An 18706-nucleotide genomic window follows, 5' to 3' on the forward strand; every position below is an offset into this window, starting at 1 on the left:
TGTTATTGCATGTTAAAATATTTTCATTGCTTTTTTGGATACTTATATGGTTGCTATGTAAATATATAAAAATGTTTGTCAATTATGTCATTTTAACACAATAATATTGTTTGTCAGATATTTTACAAAATCATCTCTACTCTTATATACGGTCCGGAAGGATCACTGACCCAGAAATGTCTCATACCGTAGTACCAGCACCGATACATTTTGTAACTTAGTATCAAAGCCTTGTGTTAAATAGTATTTCGCAACATCAGCAAAATCCTACTTCTGTTGCTAGCTACTGCTCCAAAACACAGAACGCAGACCGATATAAAAACCATCGCGTGACCGCCGGGAAGAGTTCCTTAGTTCGTTCCTTCATTCATAAAGCATCAAACATAAGGCAGTGCATAACTTGTATACATCTGTCTAGTATCGAATTCGTTAAGAACTTACATCTGGAAACCCAAGTTCTCAACCTTTGTCTTCGTTAACCTGAACCACTGTATCCGGATATCGAATTAAGAGGATTGGCATGTTTTATTATAAAGTGGCGTTTCTACTTAGTAACAACGATTATGGTATTGGGCAATGTTTCTCCACATATAAGAAGCTATGACTGTTGATTGTACGTAGACATAAAAAATGATGTCTGTGTAATATGATGTTTATATAGCTTCGTGTAGTTAAATACGAATAATAATATATATTATATATACGTAAATATTTCGTCATGACTTCACAAACAAACAAATTTTAATATGCCGTCACTTTCTATGATCTTCTATCAGAATAATCTTTTATCAAAATCACTGCACATATTTATCAAAATGTTATGTATCAGTATCAAAGTAAAAAAATAATGTATACTATACAATACATATTTAACTAGCAAAGAATACTTTCATAATACATTTATTTATTCTTCTATGATTAGACATATGAAAATAATAGAATAATTGTGAAATTAGTAGATAATGGTATTGCGAATGAAATTTAAATACGCGAACGATGTCTTTAGAACCTGCAAAGATAAAGTTGCATTTAATCACCGAAAGATAAATAATTCGATTTACATAAAATTTGAACATGCAAATCATAGATGTAACGTTTATAAAAACCTACATTCCCAAAAGTAGGCAAAGATAAAATAAATATTCTGGCGGCGCTAATTTTTGCCGGACTATTCGACATAGCGATGATGAATATGAGGTCTTGAACTGTCTTGATAGGTAAGCGGTACCAATCAATCATATAGCAGGATATTCCGACGCTAGTACTCTGTAGTATAAATGACGAATAACAAACGAAATTGATTAATACATTTTTGTACATTGATTACTTTGCTATATTGAAAAGAGTTGAGTATTACAAAATACCTTTTCTATTAGAAGATTGCCAATGTAGCATAACAAGAACATATTGAACGTCAAAGATAATAATAGCATCGAGTACGTTGCCAGACCAATTTTATCGTTCTGTTGCCAATCCTACTAAAGACATAAGAATACCATAAACTTCTAGAAATACAAACCAGCAGTAACAAGAACGTACCGTTATACAATAGTATTCGAGCAAGCATATTACAAACGTGGAACCAACGAATTCGAAAAAGCACACTTCTTGCAGAACCGTTTCAATCATCGCAGAAAATCTACAATAGTACGCGATATGTGTTTGGTCAGTATTAAACAATGTTTTATTTTACCTTCGTACTTTAAAATTCTTATGTGATGTTTTACGATTTCCATCAGTCGAGTGTTCGGATTAGAATTTTTCTCGGAGAATTTTCCTTCGACCAGATCATCTAATTGAGATATGACGACATCAATCTGTCCACAGGCATGTGTTGCAAAAAGTGCAGCTAATCCACAACACCCAACTGTCACGGAGTTGAACAAAAATGTGCACATGCATTGAAGAACGTATACAATTTCATAGACTGGGCTTTTTTGGGCATCGAAAAATCCACTATATGTAGGATACACTAACAGTCTGATTGTACGATTATTTTCCTTCATATTCAATCCCATTGCATACTGCATGACTGTAACGTAGCATATTTCAGCGCTATACATGAACACGGCACTGTATATGGTCAAATCTCGTCCCATCTTTCCGTATTTTAACATCAATATGCGATTTCTTTGAAACTCTACCTGTCAAATAATTTTTACAATTTTTTTTATAAATAATACTGCCGAGTCATGTTTATAAATAAGTGATTGAGAGAAAAATTTTAATTTGGGAAAATTGTGAGTGAAGTCACATTTTAACACAAAAACCAATATGTTTTCAGACTTTAAAGTGTTGACCATTTTATATATTATAACATTTACATACTGATTAATTAGGTTTAAGTATATTAAATTTCGTATCACAGTACTACGTATTTTTATAAAATGAAATATGTAGAATGTGATAAGAATGCTCCATAATATGAGAGTGTAGTTTACAATATAATACAGTATAACATAAAGAGGGATTTGTGCAAACATTCTTTATAGCCACTTATAGTTTTACTATTTTCAGAAGTCGTAAATAATTTTCTACGTAAATATGTTTATCACGTATTTTTTCTTTATATAAGATATTTATCTTGCTTTTACACAAAATACATGTACACTGCCAGCCACAAGTATTAGGATATTTACGTTGTATATAAAAATGTGATATGTGGTATAAATTATAAGTTCCTTACGCTATTTATTTCGCACTCATTTTATTTTTCTAACATGTTTTCTAACAAGTGTATACCAAATGGTAGGTACCAATACGTATCCTAATACCTATAACCAGGAAAGTTTCTCTTTTCCATTGAGCCCTTCACATATACTTGCGCGACTGACCTGTTTCCAATCTGTATGCACCTGTTCGATACAATATTCGATATTCGGTTTGCGTGATATCAAAGCCCAATACTTCATCAGGTTGATTGAAGCAAAGCAAGCCAAGCCTAAGAGCCTCAGTCTTAGTAAAGGATCGTTTTCTTCCAGTGTAATGTATAGCACACACTGCACTACGTTGAAAAACGACACGATATTACTGACACCGATTACGACTTTTGGTATAAATTTGCCGATCCCTTTTAGCACAGCAGGCCACATCCCGATGGAATTCAGGACCCATTTGTTGTGTTTCGTCACGTAAACGATATCTTCTTCGTAGTTCGTGTTTTGCGGTGGATCTGTCTGACGTCGAACAGAGAGATGCATATTCGCGAGCAGGTGAATTACGACTGTTTACGATAGTTCAGGTGCATCGATTGTAAGGGCGTTGAGCTTGCGCTCATGATATCGCGTGCGTACATTTCTCGTAGTACTTCCAAATCGATTTTTACTTATGAATGTAGCGAACGTCTGTAATTGTGAAAATAGATGGTAGTGTTCCCAGCTATACGATCTAACTTTCTGTCTAGACATAAGTAGAATAGGTTAGACCATACATGCACGATGATTAGCAGCTGCTAATGTTATGAAAACGCAATATCATGTGCTTGGAATGTATGTCATTTAAATTAACAATATATACACGTGAGTAATTTATTAATGAGATACAATGCAATTGTATCTTATTATTATTATTATTATTATATTATAGTATTATTAATAAGTTGCAATTCCTTTACTTTTTTTTTTGTTAGAAAAAGTTGTTTGTAAAATGTAACATATATTTTGTAATTTGTTTGTATCATAATACCTTATTATTAATTTAATTATCTAATCAGTGCTAGTTAATTTTGCGCGATATTATTAAATATTGGTTTCTTTTACATGAAAATAGGCTGTGACTGATTGTGTTATGTGGACATAGTAAATTACTGTGTCTGTGATTTGATGTCATGCAATGTTTATGTGGCGTTGTGTAATTAAATACGATTAATATAATAATAAAATAAATAATAAAATATGTTGTCTTTACCTTGGTATTTTTTTATGATTTCATACATTAGTACAATCTAGTATATTGTCACTTTAAATAATTTTCTGCTTGATCAATCTATTGTCAAAATCACTGTATGCTTATCATAATGTTATTTATCGTTACCGAAGTTAATAATAATGTATACTGTATAATGTACATTTAGATAGCAACAAACATTTTTACAATATATTTTTTTATTTACTATTCCACAAGTGAATATACGAAAATAACGGAATATTTATTAAATTATTACATAGTGGCATTCCGAACGAAGTTTAAGTACGCGAATGATGTCTTTAGAATCTGCAAAGACGAAGTTAGATTTAGTTACCGGTAGATTAAACGGTTGATTTGTGTAAATTTTGAACAGACAAAACATAAAGGAAATATTTGTAAAAACCTACATTTCCGAAAGTAGGCAAGGATAAAAGAAATATTCTGCCGGCGCTAATTTTCACCGGATTATTCGACATAGCGATGATCAATATAAGATCTTGAACTGTTTTGACCGGTAAGCGATACCAGTCAATCATATAGCAAGATATTCCGATGTTAGTACTCTGCAGTGTAAATGACGAATAATAAACGAAATTGATTAATACATTTTCTTACATTGATTACTTTGATACATGAAAAATAGTTGAATATTACAAAATACCTTTTCTATTAGAAGATTACCAATGTAGCATAACAAGAACATATTAAATGTTAAGGATACTAATAGCATCGAGAATGTTGCCACACCAATCTTATTATTTTCTTGCCATTCCTACTAAATATATAATAGTATGGAAAATTCCGGAAGACATAAATCAGAAGCAACAAGAACGTACCGTTATACAGTAGTATTCCAGCAAGCATATTACCAACGTGGAACCAACAAATTCGAAAAAGCATACTTCCTGCAGAACCGTCTCAATCATCGTAGAAAATCTATAACAGTAGCCGATCTGTTGTTTGTCAGTTTCATGCAATTTATTACTTTACCTACGTACTTTAAAATTCTTATGTGGTTCTCTACGATTTCTATCAGTCGAGTATCCGGTTTAGAATTTTTCGTGGCGAATTTTCCATCGACTAGATCATTTAATTGAGATATAATGACATCAATCTGCCCACAAGCGTGTGTTGCAAAAAGCGCAGCCAATCCACAACACGCAACTGTCACAGAGTTGAACAAAAGTGTGCACATGCATTGGAGAACGTACACGATTTCGTAGATGGGAGTTTTTTGGGCGTCGAAAAATCCACTATATGTAGGGTACACTAGCACTCTGGTTGTACGATTATTTTCCCTCAGGACTGATGCCATTGCATATTGCATGATTGTAATGTAGCACATTTCAGAGCTGTACATGAACACGGCACTGTATATGGTGAGATCTCGACCGATTTTTCCATATTTTAGCATCAGCATGCGATTTCTTTGGAATTCTACCTGTCAAATGATTTTTATGTTTTTTACAAACATTCCTTATACTAAATCATATTTATAAGTGCATAGTACAGAGGACAAATAGTATAAGTGATAAAATTTGATTTTAAGGTAATTGGGTGCAAAACTTTATTTTAATACAGAAATCAAAAGGTTTCTGAACTTTTCACATAGGTATACTTGCCCGACTGACCTGCTTCCAATCTGTCTGCACCTGTTCGATGCAGTATTCGATGTTCGGTCTGCGCGCTATCAGAGCCCAATACTTCATCAGATTAGTTGAAGCAAAACAAATCAGGCCTAAAAATCTCAGTCTTAATGAAGGGTCTTTTTCTTCCAGTATAACGTGAAGCACAAACTGCAGTACGTTGAAAACCGACACGAAATTACTGAGACCTATTACAATTTTTGGTACAAATTTGCCGATGCCTTTTAGCATAGCGGGCCACATACCGATGGAATTCAAAACCCATTTGTTGTGTTTCGTCACGTAAACGATATCTTCCTCGTAGTTTGGATTTCGTGGTTGTCGAACGGAAAGATGCATATTCGCGGGCAGGTGGAAAACGACTGTTTACGACAGTTCAGGTGCATCGATTGTAAGGGCGTTGAGCTTGCGCTTGTGATATCGTGTGCGTACATTTCTTACAGTACTTCAAAATCGATTATTACACATGAATGTAAAGAACGTCTGTAATTGTGGAAATAGATGGTAGCGTTACCAGCTATAGAATCTAACTTTCTGTCTAGACATAAGTGGAACAGATTAAATGATAAGTGCACGACGATTAGTAGCTACTGGTGTTAAGAAAACAAAATATCGTGTGCGTGATATGTATGTTCACATAAAATAACAGTATATATATATATATATATATATATGAGTAATTTATTAATGTAATACGTTTCAATTTCTCCTTTTTTTGAAAATAGTAGCATTTTCTAATTTATTTTTATTATAATAGCTTATTATTTATTTTATTATATAATCACTGCTAGTTAATATTATGATATATTTTTAAATGTTGGCTTCTTTTACGTGAATGTTGGTTATTGCTGTGTAGATATGCAAAATTATGATGTATGTGATTTGGTGTAATTACAAGTGATGTTTACAAAGTTTCGTGTATTTAAATACGAATAATAAAATATATTATCTTTACCTTAATATTTCTATATGATTTCACATAGCAATAGACGCTAGTATGTCGTTATTTTCTACGATTTTATACTTGGGTAACCTATTGTCAAAGTTACCTTACATATTCTCCAAAATGCTGTGCATCGTTATGAAAAGAAAGTACTATATACTATAAAATATAAATTAAAATAGCAACCAATACTATTACAACAAATTTCTTTATTTAATATTACACTTGGATTACGAAAATAATGGAATAATCATTAAATTGTTACATAAGAGTATTCCTGATAAAGTTTAAGTACGCGAATGATGTCTTTAAAATCTGCAAAGACGAAGTTAGATTTAGTTACCGATAAATAAAACGATTGATTTGCGTAAATTTTGAACAGGCAATATATAAAGGAAATATTTGTAAAAACCTACATTTCCGAAAGTAGGCAAGGATAAAAGAAACATTCTGCCGGCGCTAATTTTCACTGGAGTGTTCGACATAGCGATGATTAACATAAGATCTTGAACTGTTTTGACTGGTAAGCGGTACCAGTCAATCATATAGCAAGATATTCCAACGTCAGTACTCTGCAATGTAAATGACGAATATCAAATGAAATTGATTAATCCCATTTTTATATATTGATTATTTCACTGCATTGAAAAGAGTTGAGTATTACAAAATACCTTTTCTAGTAGAAGATTGCCAATGTAGCATAACAAGAACATATTGAACGTCAAGGATACTAGTAGCATCGAGTATGTTGCCAAACCAATTTTATTATTCTGTTGCCAATCCTACTAAGGACATGAAAATACCATAAACTTCTAGAAATACAAACCAGCAGTAACAAAAACGTACCGTTATACAATAGTATTCGAGCAAGCATATTACAAACGTGGAACCAACGAATTCGAAAAAGCACACTTCCTGCAGAACCGACTCAATCATCGCAGAAAATCTACAATAGTACGCGATATGTGTTTGGTCAGTATTAAACAATGTTTTACTTTACCTTCGTACTTTAAAATTTTTATGTGATGATCTACGATTTCTACCAATCGAGTGCTTGGATTAGAATTTTTCTTGGCGAATTTTCCATCGGCCAGATCATTTAACTGAGATATAACGACATCAAGCTGTCCACAGGCATGTGTTGCAAAAAGAGCAGCCAAAGCACAACACCCAACTGTCACAGAGTTGAATACAAATGTGCACATGCATTGGAGAACGTACACGATTTCGTAGATGGGGCTTTTTTGAGCATCAAAAAATCCACTATATGTAGGGTACACTAACACCCTGATTGTACGATTATTTTCCTTCAGACTTATTCCCATTGCATACTGCATGATTGTAACGTAGCACACGAGTGCGGTATACATGAATGCGGCACTGTATATGGTGAGATCTCGTCCGATCTTTCCGTATTTTAGCATTAACAGGCGATTTTGTGGGAATTCTACCTGCCAAATGATTATTGCATTTTTGTACAAACAATATTTTAAGTGGATGGTTCAGGGGAGAAGTGATGTAAGTGATAAAAATTTGATTTGTGCAAACTATGAGTAAAGATACATTTTAATACAGAAACCAGTATGTTTCCAAATAGTGAAATACTTTACCAATCATGCAGCGACTACAAAAAATATTTTACACATCGCTTTATTTACTATAATATTCTATTTACATATTAGTTAATTATAATAAATTTGATACTGTGAAAATGAAATATACATACAGAATCCGATAAGAAGCTCTTCGTAATACACGCTTATAATTTATAAAATAATATGACGTAAGTAAAGCTCTACGTAAATACTGTTTGTAGCTATTGTCCTTATAACGTACTGAGAGTTAATAAAATATTTTCTAAATAAATTTGTTAACTAGGTATTGTTTCTTTATATAGATATTTGTCTTTTATTTTAATACAAAATGCACTTATATTGCCGGTCATAAGTATTAGTAAATTTACTTTGCGTATGAAAGGAGCCCTATATTTCGTGCAAACTATATACTTCCCGTGCTATTTTTATTTTACAGCTATTTCATAAATTTGTGTTTTACAATTTTATATTTTATAGACCCTATTTTACTCACATCGTATGTTCCTTATGGGACATATTAATGTGAACCATTAAATATGGTAAAATATGTTAGAATTTTTTAACAAGTGTGTAACAAATGAGTATCCTAATAACTCTAATCAATAGAATTTTTCACTTTTCCACTGAGCATTTCATATATATTAGTTTGACTGACCTGCTTCCAATCTGTCTGTATCTCTTTGATGCAGTATTCAATGTTTGGTTTGCGCAGTATCAGAGCCCAATACTTCATCAGGTTGGTTGAAGAATAGCAAGCTAATCCTAAGAGCCTTAGTCTTAGTAAAGGATCTTTTTCTTCCAATATAATGTGTAGCACACACTGCACTACGCTGAAGAACGACACGAAATTACTGAGTCCAATCACAATTTTTGGTACAAATTTGCCGATGCCATCTAGCACAGCGGGCCACATTCCGATGGAATTTAGAACCCATTTGTTATGTTTCGTCACGTAAATGATATCTTCCTCGTATTTTGGATTCCGCGGTTGATCGGGCCGATATCGGACGGAGAGGTGCATATTCATGGCCAGGTGGAAAACGACTGTTTACGATAGTTCAGGTGCATCGATTGTAAGGACATTGAGCTTGCGCTCATGATATCGCGTGCGTGCATTTCTCGTAGTACTTCAAAATCGATTATTACTCATGAATGTAGAGAACGTCTGCAATTGTGGAAATAGATGGTAGCGTTACCAGCTATAGAATCTAACTTTCTGTTTAGAAATAAGTGGAACAGTTTAGACTATAAGTGCACGACGATTAGCAGCTGTCAGTGTTATGAAAACACAATATCATGTGCGTGATATGTATGTTCATGTAAAATAACAATATATACATGTGAGTAATTTATTAATGAAATATGTTGCAATTCCTTCATTTTCTCTTTTGTTAGAAAAAATAGTTTGAAAAAAGTAACATATATTTTGTAATTTGTTTGTACTATAATACCTTATTATTAATTTAATTATCTAATCACTGCCAGTTAATTTTGCACGATATTATTAAATATTAGTTTTTTTACATGAAAATAGGCTGTGACGGATTGTGTTATGTGGATATAGTAAATTACTGTGTCTGTGGTTTGATGTCATACAATGTTTATGTGAGTCGTGTAATTAAATACGATTAATAAAATATGTTGTCTTTACCTTGATATTTTTTTATGATTTCATACATTAGTACAATATAGTATATCGTCATTTTAAATAATTTTCTGCTTGATCAATCTATTGTCAAAATCACTGTATGCTTATCATAATGTTATTTATCGTTACCGAAGTTAATAATAATGTATACTGTATAATGTACATTTAGATAGCAACAAACATTTTTACAATATATTTCTTTATTTACTATTCCACAAGTGAATATACGAAAATAACGGAATAATTATTAAATTATTACATAGTGGCATTCCGAACGAAGTTTAAGTACGCGAATGATGTCTTTAGAATCTGCAAAGACGAAGTTAGATTTAGTCACCGGTAGATTAAACGGTTGATTTGTGTAAATTTTTAACAGGCAAAACATAAAGGAAATATTTGTAAAAACCTACATTTCCGAAAGTAGGCAAGGATAAAAGAAATATTCTGCCGGCGCTAATTTTCACTGGAGTGTTCGACATAGCGATGATCAACATAAGATCTTGAACTGTTCTAGGTGGTAAGCGGTACCAATCAATCATATAGCAAGATATTCCAATGTCAGAACTCTGTAATGTAAATGCCGAATATAAAACGAAACTGATTAATCCATTTCCATACATTGATTACTCGACTATATTGAAAAAGGTTGAGTATTACAAAATACCTTCTCTAGTAGAAGATTACCAATGTAGCATAACAAAAACATATTGAACGTCAAGGATACCAGTAGCATCGAGTATGTTGCCACACCAATTTTATTATTGCTTTGCCAATCCTACTGAAAACATAAAAATACCATATACTTCTATAAACACAAATTAGCAGAAACAAAGACGTACCGTTAGACAATAATATTCGAGGAAGCATACTACCAACGTGGTACCAACAAATTCGAAAAAACACACTTCCTGCAGAACCGTCTCAATCATAGTAGAAAATCTATAACAATAGGCCATATGTTTCCTGATACTTTCATGCAACTTTTTACTTCACCTACGTACTTTAAAATTTTTATATGATGTTTTACGATTTCCGTCAGTCGAGTGTCCGGATTAGAATTTTTCTTGGCGAATTTTCCATCGACCAGATCATCTAATTGGGACATAATGATATCAATCTGTCCACAGGCGTGTGTTGCAAAAAGCGCAGCCAATCCACAACATGAAACTGTCACAGAGTTGAACAAAAGTGTGCACATGCATTGGAGAACGTACACGATTTCGTAGATGGGAGTTTTTTGGACGTCGAGCAATCCACTATAGGTAGGGTACACTAGTATTCTAGTTGTACGATTATTTTCCTTCAGCATTGATCCCAATGCATATTGCATGATTGTAATGTACAACATTTCAGAGCCATACATAAACACGGCACTGTATATGGTGAGATCTCGACCCATCTTTCCGTATTTTAACATCAATATGCGATTTCTTTGGAATTCTACCTGTCAAATGATTTTTATGTTGTTTACAAACATTCCTCATACTAAATCACATTTATAAGTGTGTAGTACGGAGGACAAATGATAAAGTAAATGATAAGGTACAACTGATAAAATTTGATTTTAAGGTAATAGGGTGCAAAACTTCATTTTAATATAGAAACCTACAAAATTCTTCTGAACTTTTGACATAGATATACTTGACTAACTCACCTGCTTCCAATCTATCTGCACCTGTTCGATACAGTATTCGATATTCGATTTGCGCGCTATCAGAGCCCAATACTTCATCAGATTGGTTGAAGCAAAACAAATCAAGCCTAAGAATCTCACTTTCAATGTAGGGTTTTTTTCTTCCAGTATAATGTGTAGCACAAATTGCAGTACGTTCAAAGACGATACGATATTACTGAGACCTATTATAAGTTTTGGTACAAATTTTCTGATGCCTTTTACTACAGTGGGCCACATGCCGATGGTACTCAGAACCCATTTGTTGTGTTTCGTCACGTAAACGATGTCTTCCTCGTAGTTTGGATTTCGTGGTTGTCGAACGGAAAGATGCATATTCGCGGGCAGGTGGGAAACGACTCTTTATGACAGTTCAAGTGTATTGATTGTATGTCGCTGAGCTTACGCTCGTGATATTGCATGCGTGCATCTGCAACTCTACTATTATTTGCAGCTACACTTGTAAATCGATCAATACGACTGAAAAAAAAGCGAACGTCTGGAATTATAGCATTAGATATTTACAACTAGTAGGCAGTTCCGTAAGGTAAACAAAGGAGATGGAAAGCTGCAATTACGCATAAGCGCTCGAAAGTTTGGTATTATTGTTTTTCAAACGATATACGACTGTAAGCTGTATAGTATAAGCTGTATATTTTATATTGAAGGGGATGTATTTTTATAATACATGTAAATGGAATATGTTATGAAATTTTAAATGTCGTAACATTATAATATTCCGGAAATTTCTGTCTTCTTACTATAAAAATTCACTAAAAATTTATATTTTTTGTTCGTTTTAAACGGAAAAGAATGTGATGACTGCATTTTGACGCATGAAATAGCAACAAATAAGTGAAATTTTATCAACTGCTAATAAAAATTTTTCAGATATATATTTTCTCTCATTGATTTTAATACTAAACAAATTTGAAACTATTCGAATTTAGATTAATTATCTGCTATGATTAATTTTGATACCTGCATTTTAGATTTAATAAGTGATATCTGCAAAAATAATTCTTCAATAGTAGCATAATACAATTGTATGGTTATAATAGTGAAAGATATAAGTGTTCTTACCAATCTGCAACTGTTTGAAGTAAATTCAAATAAACTAATGACGTTTTTGCTACCTGGAAATTTTTAAGTGCAGAAGTTTATTATTCTATTTCATTTAAATTATTCGATTCGATATACAATGAAATTGTTCACAAATCAGAAACTTACGGAGCTAAAAGTATTCAGAGATAATTCAATTATTTTTCCGGCAGTTAGTTTTGGTGGATACTGAGATATGGAGATCAGTAGAATGAGATCGTAAGCTTCCTTAGCTGGCAAGTTATACCAGTCGATTTCATAGGAAACTGTACCAATTTCACTACACTAATTATGATCATTGAGAATATCTAATGAGATGAAGAAAATACGCAAGTAAACAAAATTATCTTGCAACTACCTGCTCAGAAAGAAGTTCACCTATGTAGCAAAATATAAATATATTAAATGTGAAGGAAGTCAACAGAGTCATATAAGTCAATGTAACGATTAGATCAGTGCTTGCCCATTCCTAAAATACATTTATCACAATTATGTTCACTTACAATCTATCTTCAACATAAAGAAATATATACTAATTCAATCGCTTACCATCAAGCAGTAATATTCGAGCATACACATATTCATCGTGCACTCTACGATCTCTGTCAAGCAAATCTGGTACAAAGCTTCTTCGATGTTTTTCGAAAATCTGAAATTTCCAAAAAGGAAGATATATGTGCATGTAAAATATTCAAATATTTGTATGAATACATTTGGGAGGAAAAGTAAGTGGTCAATTGGGATAGCAGTCAATGGAGCAGAACTGGCTATGTTATCGTGTTTCATTTATTGTATATCCTTATTACATTACATAGATAATTTAGTAAAAAAAAAAAAAAAAAAAAATGAAATTAATATTTATATTATTGTATATGTAACCCGTATTTAACGAAACTCCTTTTATACCAATTTCCACCACTTATCCACTTATTTTTGTTCCCAACAGTATGTATAAAAGATGTAGGAAAATGTGCACAGACTCTTATCGTGTTAAAATTCATTTGCATTAAAACAAAAGTTTTGTCGATTAATAAATTCCATATGCATTACCTTAAAACTTCTACGTGATCGCGCACAATAACAGCGAAAAGGTCACGATCCTTGCTCTCCACCAAATTGTGCAACCTTACAATCTGTATTTGAATCTGGCCACAAACATGAGTAACAAATACTGCAGCTAAACCATATGCAACCGTGGTGATGCTATACATAACCATAGCAGCGAAACAGTGGAGAAAGAACACGATTTCATAGGTAGGACTAGATTGCGTATCAAAAAATGGATCGTAACCGATATAAGTCAATGGTCTAACTGTGTAATTCTCTCTAGTCTTATCCGTGGACAAGAATTGCGCTACCGTGTGATAGGACATTCCACCTGTATATATAAAAACGGCGCACATGGTAATAAGCTTTCTGCTAATGCCCGCATATTTTAACATGATCTCCCGATGACTCGGATCCTGTACTCTCTTCCAGTCATTTTTGAGCTGTCGGATGCACCTCTGCAGGAAGGCTCCTTTTAGGGTAAGGTAACTGTACTTAACTGTGGCAAATACACAGAAGCCAACTGGACCGAGCATTTTCACCTTCATGTAAAGATTCTTCTCTACGAAGAAGAAGTGATGGCTAGATGGCAAGATGATGAATAATATGCTGCAGAAGCATATGATCATCACGACCACTGAGAGGAGCCGTTCCAGTCTGCTCGTGTGATTGTTAACGAGGGGCCACATTCCAATCAGCTTCAACAGCCATTGACACATCTGTAGCGTGTAATGTATGTCGTTCTGGTAATGGTTGTTTTTTAGTTGATCATCAACTATGGTATATGATCGATCATACATACTGGCAGCTCTAGCGCACACTGTCGACTGACCGATACGATAGAAACTTCGGACGCGATATTGTCAGAACGCAAGCGCGCGCTTCTCTGTTTCGATGAACTTCTCCACATGTTCCGTGAATGAGGGGATACGTTCATAGGGGAAACTTTCTTCGATGATGATTAAGCATGCATGTTTTTTCATCTTTTACAGGTTCTGTATTCGCATGTTGCAGGAGAGGTTTAGTGGAGTTTACAGTTTAAAGAAATCGTGCATTCAACTAATAAACGTGTGTGGTGTTCTACTTTTAACATTTTGCTCTAAGGGATGAAATACTTTATTGTGATTTCAATATGATGAGATATGAAGTATGAATTAATATTTTTATGTTAAATACATATATTATGCTACAGCACATCAATGTGTATTGTATTTTATGTTGGATATACATTTTATTCTATCGATGTTTTAAATTGTAATAATTTTTATATATATATCTATTTTATAAAGGGAGTCATTTTCCAAATTCGTCTGTAGACTGTTTTGAGCAATGGATGTCTGTTTTGCTTTAGGAATATCATATCGATTTCTTTCTCATAATTTAGATTTCGCGGATGATCTTTCTGACATCGGTCGTAGAGGTGCATATTCGTAGACGAATTAAATACAGCTGTTTATTAAATTCAAGTGCATTGATTGTGAGGTTGTTAAGTTTGAGCTCGTGAAATCTTGTGCGTGCATCTGAAAATATATTACTATCTGCAACTATACTTGCAAATCGGTGCATACAACTTAAAAGAAACGAGAGTCTGATATTACATGTTATATATACAGCTAGAAACCAGTTCTGTAAGGGAAACAGAAGAGATCGAAAGCTGGTATCATGCATAAGTGCTCGACGATTAGGTGTTACTGCTTTTCAAATGGTATACGACTGTAACCTATACAGTTGTTATGAAGAGATACATTTCGTATTGAAAGAAATTACACTTTTAATATTAGACAAATTCGGAACTATTACTATTTAGATCGATCATTTATTACAATTAATTCTGATACCTGAATTTCACATTTTGAAGAGGTCATCTGCGAAAATAATTTTTTAATAATATGATATGATTTTACGCTTCTGATAGTAAAAGATATAAGAGTTTTTACCAATCTGCAACTGTTTGAAGTAAATTCAAATAAACTAATGATGTTTTTGCTACCTAGAAATTTTTAAATGCAGAAGTTTATTATTCTATTTCATTTAAATTATTCGATTCGATATACAGTGAAATTGTTCACAAATCAGAAACTTACGGAGCTAAAAGTATTCAGAGATAATTCAATTATTTTTCCGGCAGTTAGTTTTGGTGGATACTGAGATATGGAGATCAGTAGAATGAGATCGTAAGCTTCCTTAGCTGGCAAGTTATACCAGTCGATTTCATAGGAAACTGTACCAATTTCACTACACTAATTATGATCATTGAGAATATCTAATGAGATGAAGAGAATACGCAAGTAAACAAAATTATCTTGCAACTACCTGCTCAGAAAGAAGTTCACCTATGTAGCAAAATATAAATATATTAAATGTGAAGGAAATCAACAGAGTCATATAAGTCAATGTAGCGATTAGATCACTGTTTGCCCATTCCTAAAAAACATTTATCACAATTTCAATTTCTTAAAATTTATCTTCAAAATAAATAAATATATATTAATTGAGTTGCTTACCACCAAGCAGTAATATTCAAGCATACACATATTTATCGTGCATTCTACGATCTCTGTCAAGCAAATCTGATACAAAGCATCTTCGATATTTTTAGAAAATCTGAAATTTTGATGTATTTACTTTTTTATATAAAATTCCGTCTGTAATATAAAAAATATTTGAACATGTATATGAATACAGTAGATCAGGAAAGTAAGTAGCCAATTAGAACAACCAAGAATAGTAATCAGCACGAAGTTTAATCGTACTGGTGTTAGTGCTATATTGAGTTTTATTTATTCTATGTATATTCTTATATTATATAGACTATTTGATAAATGAATGATATTAATATTTATATTATTGTTAAATAAGCCATATTTGACGAAACTCCTTTGATATTAATTTGTGCTATCTATTTACTTATTTTTGTCTCCGTCTATATGGTACATAATCTGTAGTAAAAAGCTCACACATTCTTATAATGGTAGAAATATTATCAATTGATAAATTCGATATTCGTTACCTTAAAATTTTCACGTGATCGCGCACAATGACAGCAAAAAGATCACGATCCTTGCTCTCCACCAAATTGTGCAACCTTACAATCTGTATTTGAATCTGGCCACAAACATGAGTAACAAACACTGCAGCCAAACCATATGCAACTGTGGTGATGCTATACATAATCATAGCAGCGAGGCAGTGAAGAAAGAACACGATTTCATACGTAGGGCTGGACTGCGTATCAAAAAATGGGTCGTAACCGATATACGCCAATGGTTTAACTGTATAATTTTCTCTAGTCCTCTCCTTGGACAAGAATTGCGCCACCGTGTGATAGGACATTCCACCTGTATATATAAAAACAGCGCACATGGTGATAAGCTTTCTGCTGATGCCCGCGTATTTTAACATGATTGCCCGATGACTCGGATCTTGCACTCTCTTCCAGTCATTTTTGAGCTGTCGGATACATCTCTTCAGGAAGGCTCCTTTTAGGGCAAGGTAACTGTACTTAACTGTTGCAAATACACAGAAGCTAACCGGACCGAGCATTTTCATCTTCATGTAAAGATTTTTCTCTACGAAGAAGAAGTGATGGCTAGATGGCAAGATGATGAATAATATGCTGCAGAAGCACATGGCCATCACGCTGATTGAGAGGAGGTGTTCCAATCTGCTGGTGTGATTGTTAACGAGGGGCCACATTCCAATCAGCTTCAACAGCCATTGACACATCTGCAGCGTATAATGTATGTCGTTCTGGTAATGGTTGTTTTTTAGTTGATCCTCAACTATGGTATATGATCGATCATACATACTGGCAGCTCTAGCGCACACTGTCGACTGACCGATAGGATAGAAACTTTCAACACGATATTGTCAGAACGCAAGCGCACGCTGCTCCGTTTCGATGAACTTTTCCACATGTTCCGTGAATGAGGGGATGCGTTCGTAGGGGAAACTTTCTTCGGTGATTATTAAGCATGCAAGTTTTTTAATCTTCTAAAGGTTCTGTATTCGCATATTGCAGGAGAGGTTTAATGGAGTTACAGTGCAGAATAATCATGCGATCGGAGAATAAGCGTATGTCGTGTACCACTTTTTTAATTTTGCTATAAGTGACGATATATCTTATTGTGGTTTCTAAATGGCTGTGAAGAATTAATATTTCTGTGTCAAATACATATATCGTTTTATTGCATGCCAGTATGTATTATATTTTATATTGCATATACATTTTATTCTATCGATGTATTAAATCGTAATAATTTTTATATACGTATCTATTTAATAATCTTTAAATTGTCTTGTGTAATAGACTTCTGTTTTGTTTTAGGACAATTGCGTTGTACCTGTTGCAATGCGAGAGGTTGTTCATATGAAATTTTACTTCACTGCGTGGAATGGCAACTTGTAGTAATTGAATCTCTAAAGCTTAAGGGCAGTTCGAATATTAGGTAGAAGAAATCAGTGTTCACTTAATGAAGTTCTACTACTAATGTTTGAAGTTAGGCAAGTTATTGGTCTTAGTTAGAGAGAGTAGAGAGAAGAAGCAAGTGGTCAGTGCATGTTTCATAGAAAGAAAAAGTCCAGTTCCAACATACATGTCATATCGGAGCAGCGACAGGTGATCGCGTGCGAAGTTCGAGTGTCCGACTAAAGGTTTGCAGGCAAGAAAATAATAAAGCGCGCAGAATTTAAAGAAAAGAAAATAGTATGCTAATACCACACAATTTTGCGTCGTTGTGTTGTCCTTTGTTAGAAGCAGCTGTCGTTTCCTTAAACTACTTCTAAAGATTGGAAGGCTTTACAATTGTCTTGAAGCACTGCGACAGTTATGTTAGTAGGGGCTATGGAATTTTATTATATACCTTATTGATTATAAAAAAGGCGAAGATATTTTGGAGGAGATATTTTTCAGAAATAATAATTTACATATCTGGAAATTTAAGAATAAGATCTCTTTTTTAATGGATAGTGAAAAGGAGAAAAATGTAAGTATGGGAAAAAGAAAAAGCGGAAGTTGGAATACTTATTGCATATTCTTTCTAAAATACAATTACTAGTTCAGTTTTTAATGTCACGTTTCTAATTTTAAAACGTTTATCGTATAATTTTGTCTGTTGTATATTTTAGAGTCTAACACTAAAATAATTC

The 18706-nt window shown here is 33.3% G+C and overlaps 6 protein-coding genes across 7 annotated transcripts; all 6 read right to left on the reverse strand.

Moving 5' to 3' along the window:
- Nucleotides 1–1006: 1006 nt before the first annotated feature.
- Nucleotides 1007–3201, reverse strand: LOC139989033 (odorant receptor Or2-like). The gene is made up of 5 exons (XM_072006924.1): nucleotides 2835–3201; nucleotides 1702–2144; nucleotides 1540–1639; nucleotides 1365–1475; nucleotides 1007–1266 (listed from the first exon to the last, which is right to left on the reverse strand). The coding sequence occupies exons 1-5, from the start codon at nucleotides 3198–3200 to the stop codon at nucleotides 1030–1032; spliced, it is 1257 nt and encodes a 418-aa protein (XP_071863025.1). The 5' UTR covers nucleotide 3201; the 3' UTR covers nucleotides 1007–1029.
- A 922-nt stretch (nucleotides 3202–4123) lies between these two features.
- On the reverse strand, nucleotides 4124–5915 carry LOC139988960 (odorant receptor 10-like). Its single transcript, XM_072006777.1, has 6 exons — nucleotides 5538–5915; nucleotides 4905–5347; nucleotides 4743–4842; nucleotides 4568–4678; nucleotides 4314–4469; nucleotides 4124–4212 (listed from the first exon to the last, which is right to left on the reverse strand). Exons 1-6 carry the CDS (start codon nucleotides 5889–5891, stop codon nucleotides 4159–4161), a joined length of 1218 nt encoding a protein of 405 aa, XP_071862878.1. The 5' UTR covers nucleotides 5892–5915; the 3' UTR covers nucleotides 4124–4158.
- Nucleotides 5916–6688: 773 nt separating this feature from the next.
- Nucleotides 6689–9251, reverse strand: LOC139988961 (odorant receptor 10-like). The gene is made up of 6 exons (XM_072006778.1): nucleotides 8746–9251; nucleotides 7504–7946; nucleotides 7342–7441; nucleotides 7167–7277; nucleotides 6912–7067; nucleotides 6689–6810 (listed from the first exon to the last, which is right to left on the reverse strand). The coding sequence occupies exons 1-6, from the start codon at nucleotides 9115–9117 to the stop codon at nucleotides 6757–6759; spliced, it is 1236 nt and encodes a 411-aa protein (XP_071862879.1). The 5' UTR covers nucleotides 9118–9251; the 3' UTR covers nucleotides 6689–6756.
- Nucleotides 9252–9611: 360 nt separating this feature from the next.
- Nucleotides 9612–11867, reverse strand: LOC139988958 (odorant receptor 10-like). 2 transcript variants are annotated; one of them, XM_072006776.1, is made up of 6 exons: nucleotides 11393–11865; nucleotides 10740–11182; nucleotides 10578–10677; nucleotides 10403–10513; nucleotides 10149–10304; nucleotides 9612–10047 (listed from the first exon to the last, which is right to left on the reverse strand). In XM_072006776.1, the coding sequence occupies exons 1-6, from the start codon at nucleotides 11744–11746 to the stop codon at nucleotides 9994–9996; spliced, it is 1218 nt and encodes a 405-aa protein (XP_071862877.1). In that variant the 5' UTR covers nucleotides 11747–11865; the 3' UTR covers nucleotides 9612–9993. The 2 variants fall into 2 exon arrangements, with proteins under 2 accessions (XP_071862877.1, XP_071862876.1); XM_072006775.1 differs by lacking the exon at nucleotides 9612–10047 and having other exon boundaries at nucleotides 10063–10304; nucleotides 11393–11867.
- A 511-nt stretch (nucleotides 11868–12378) lies between these two features.
- Nucleotides 12379–14360, reverse strand: LOC139988820 (uncharacterized). The gene is made up of 6 exons (XM_072006583.1): nucleotides 13562–14360; nucleotides 13061–13274; nucleotides 12870–12980; nucleotides 12641–12796; nucleotides 12494–12546; nucleotides 12379–12391 (listed from the first exon to the last, which is right to left on the reverse strand). The coding sequence occupies exons 1-6, from the start codon at nucleotides 14356–14358 to the stop codon at nucleotides 12379–12381; spliced, it is 1344 nt and encodes a 447-aa protein (XP_071862684.1). The 5' UTR covers nucleotides 14359–14360.
- A 1131-nt stretch (nucleotides 14361–15491) lies between these two features.
- Nucleotides 15492–17448, reverse strand: LOC139989065 (odorant receptor 13a-like). Its single transcript, XM_072006977.1, has 5 exons — nucleotides 16569–17448; nucleotides 16063–16162; nucleotides 15872–15982; nucleotides 15643–15798; nucleotides 15492–15548 (listed from the first exon to the last, which is right to left on the reverse strand). Exons 1-5 carry the CDS (start codon nucleotides 17363–17365, stop codon nucleotides 15492–15494), a joined length of 1221 nt encoding a protein of 406 aa, XP_071863078.1. The 5' UTR covers nucleotides 17366–17448.
- Nucleotides 17449–18706: the final 1258 nt, after the last annotated feature.

The sequence above is a fragment of the Bombus fervidus genome, chromosome 7 (genome assembly GCF_041682495.2).
Source record: "Bombus fervidus isolate BK054 chromosome 7, iyBomFerv1, whole genome shotgun sequence".
In the NCBI taxonomy this organism is placed as follows: Eukaryota; Metazoa; Arthropoda; class Insecta; order Hymenoptera; family Apidae; genus Bombus; species Bombus fervidus.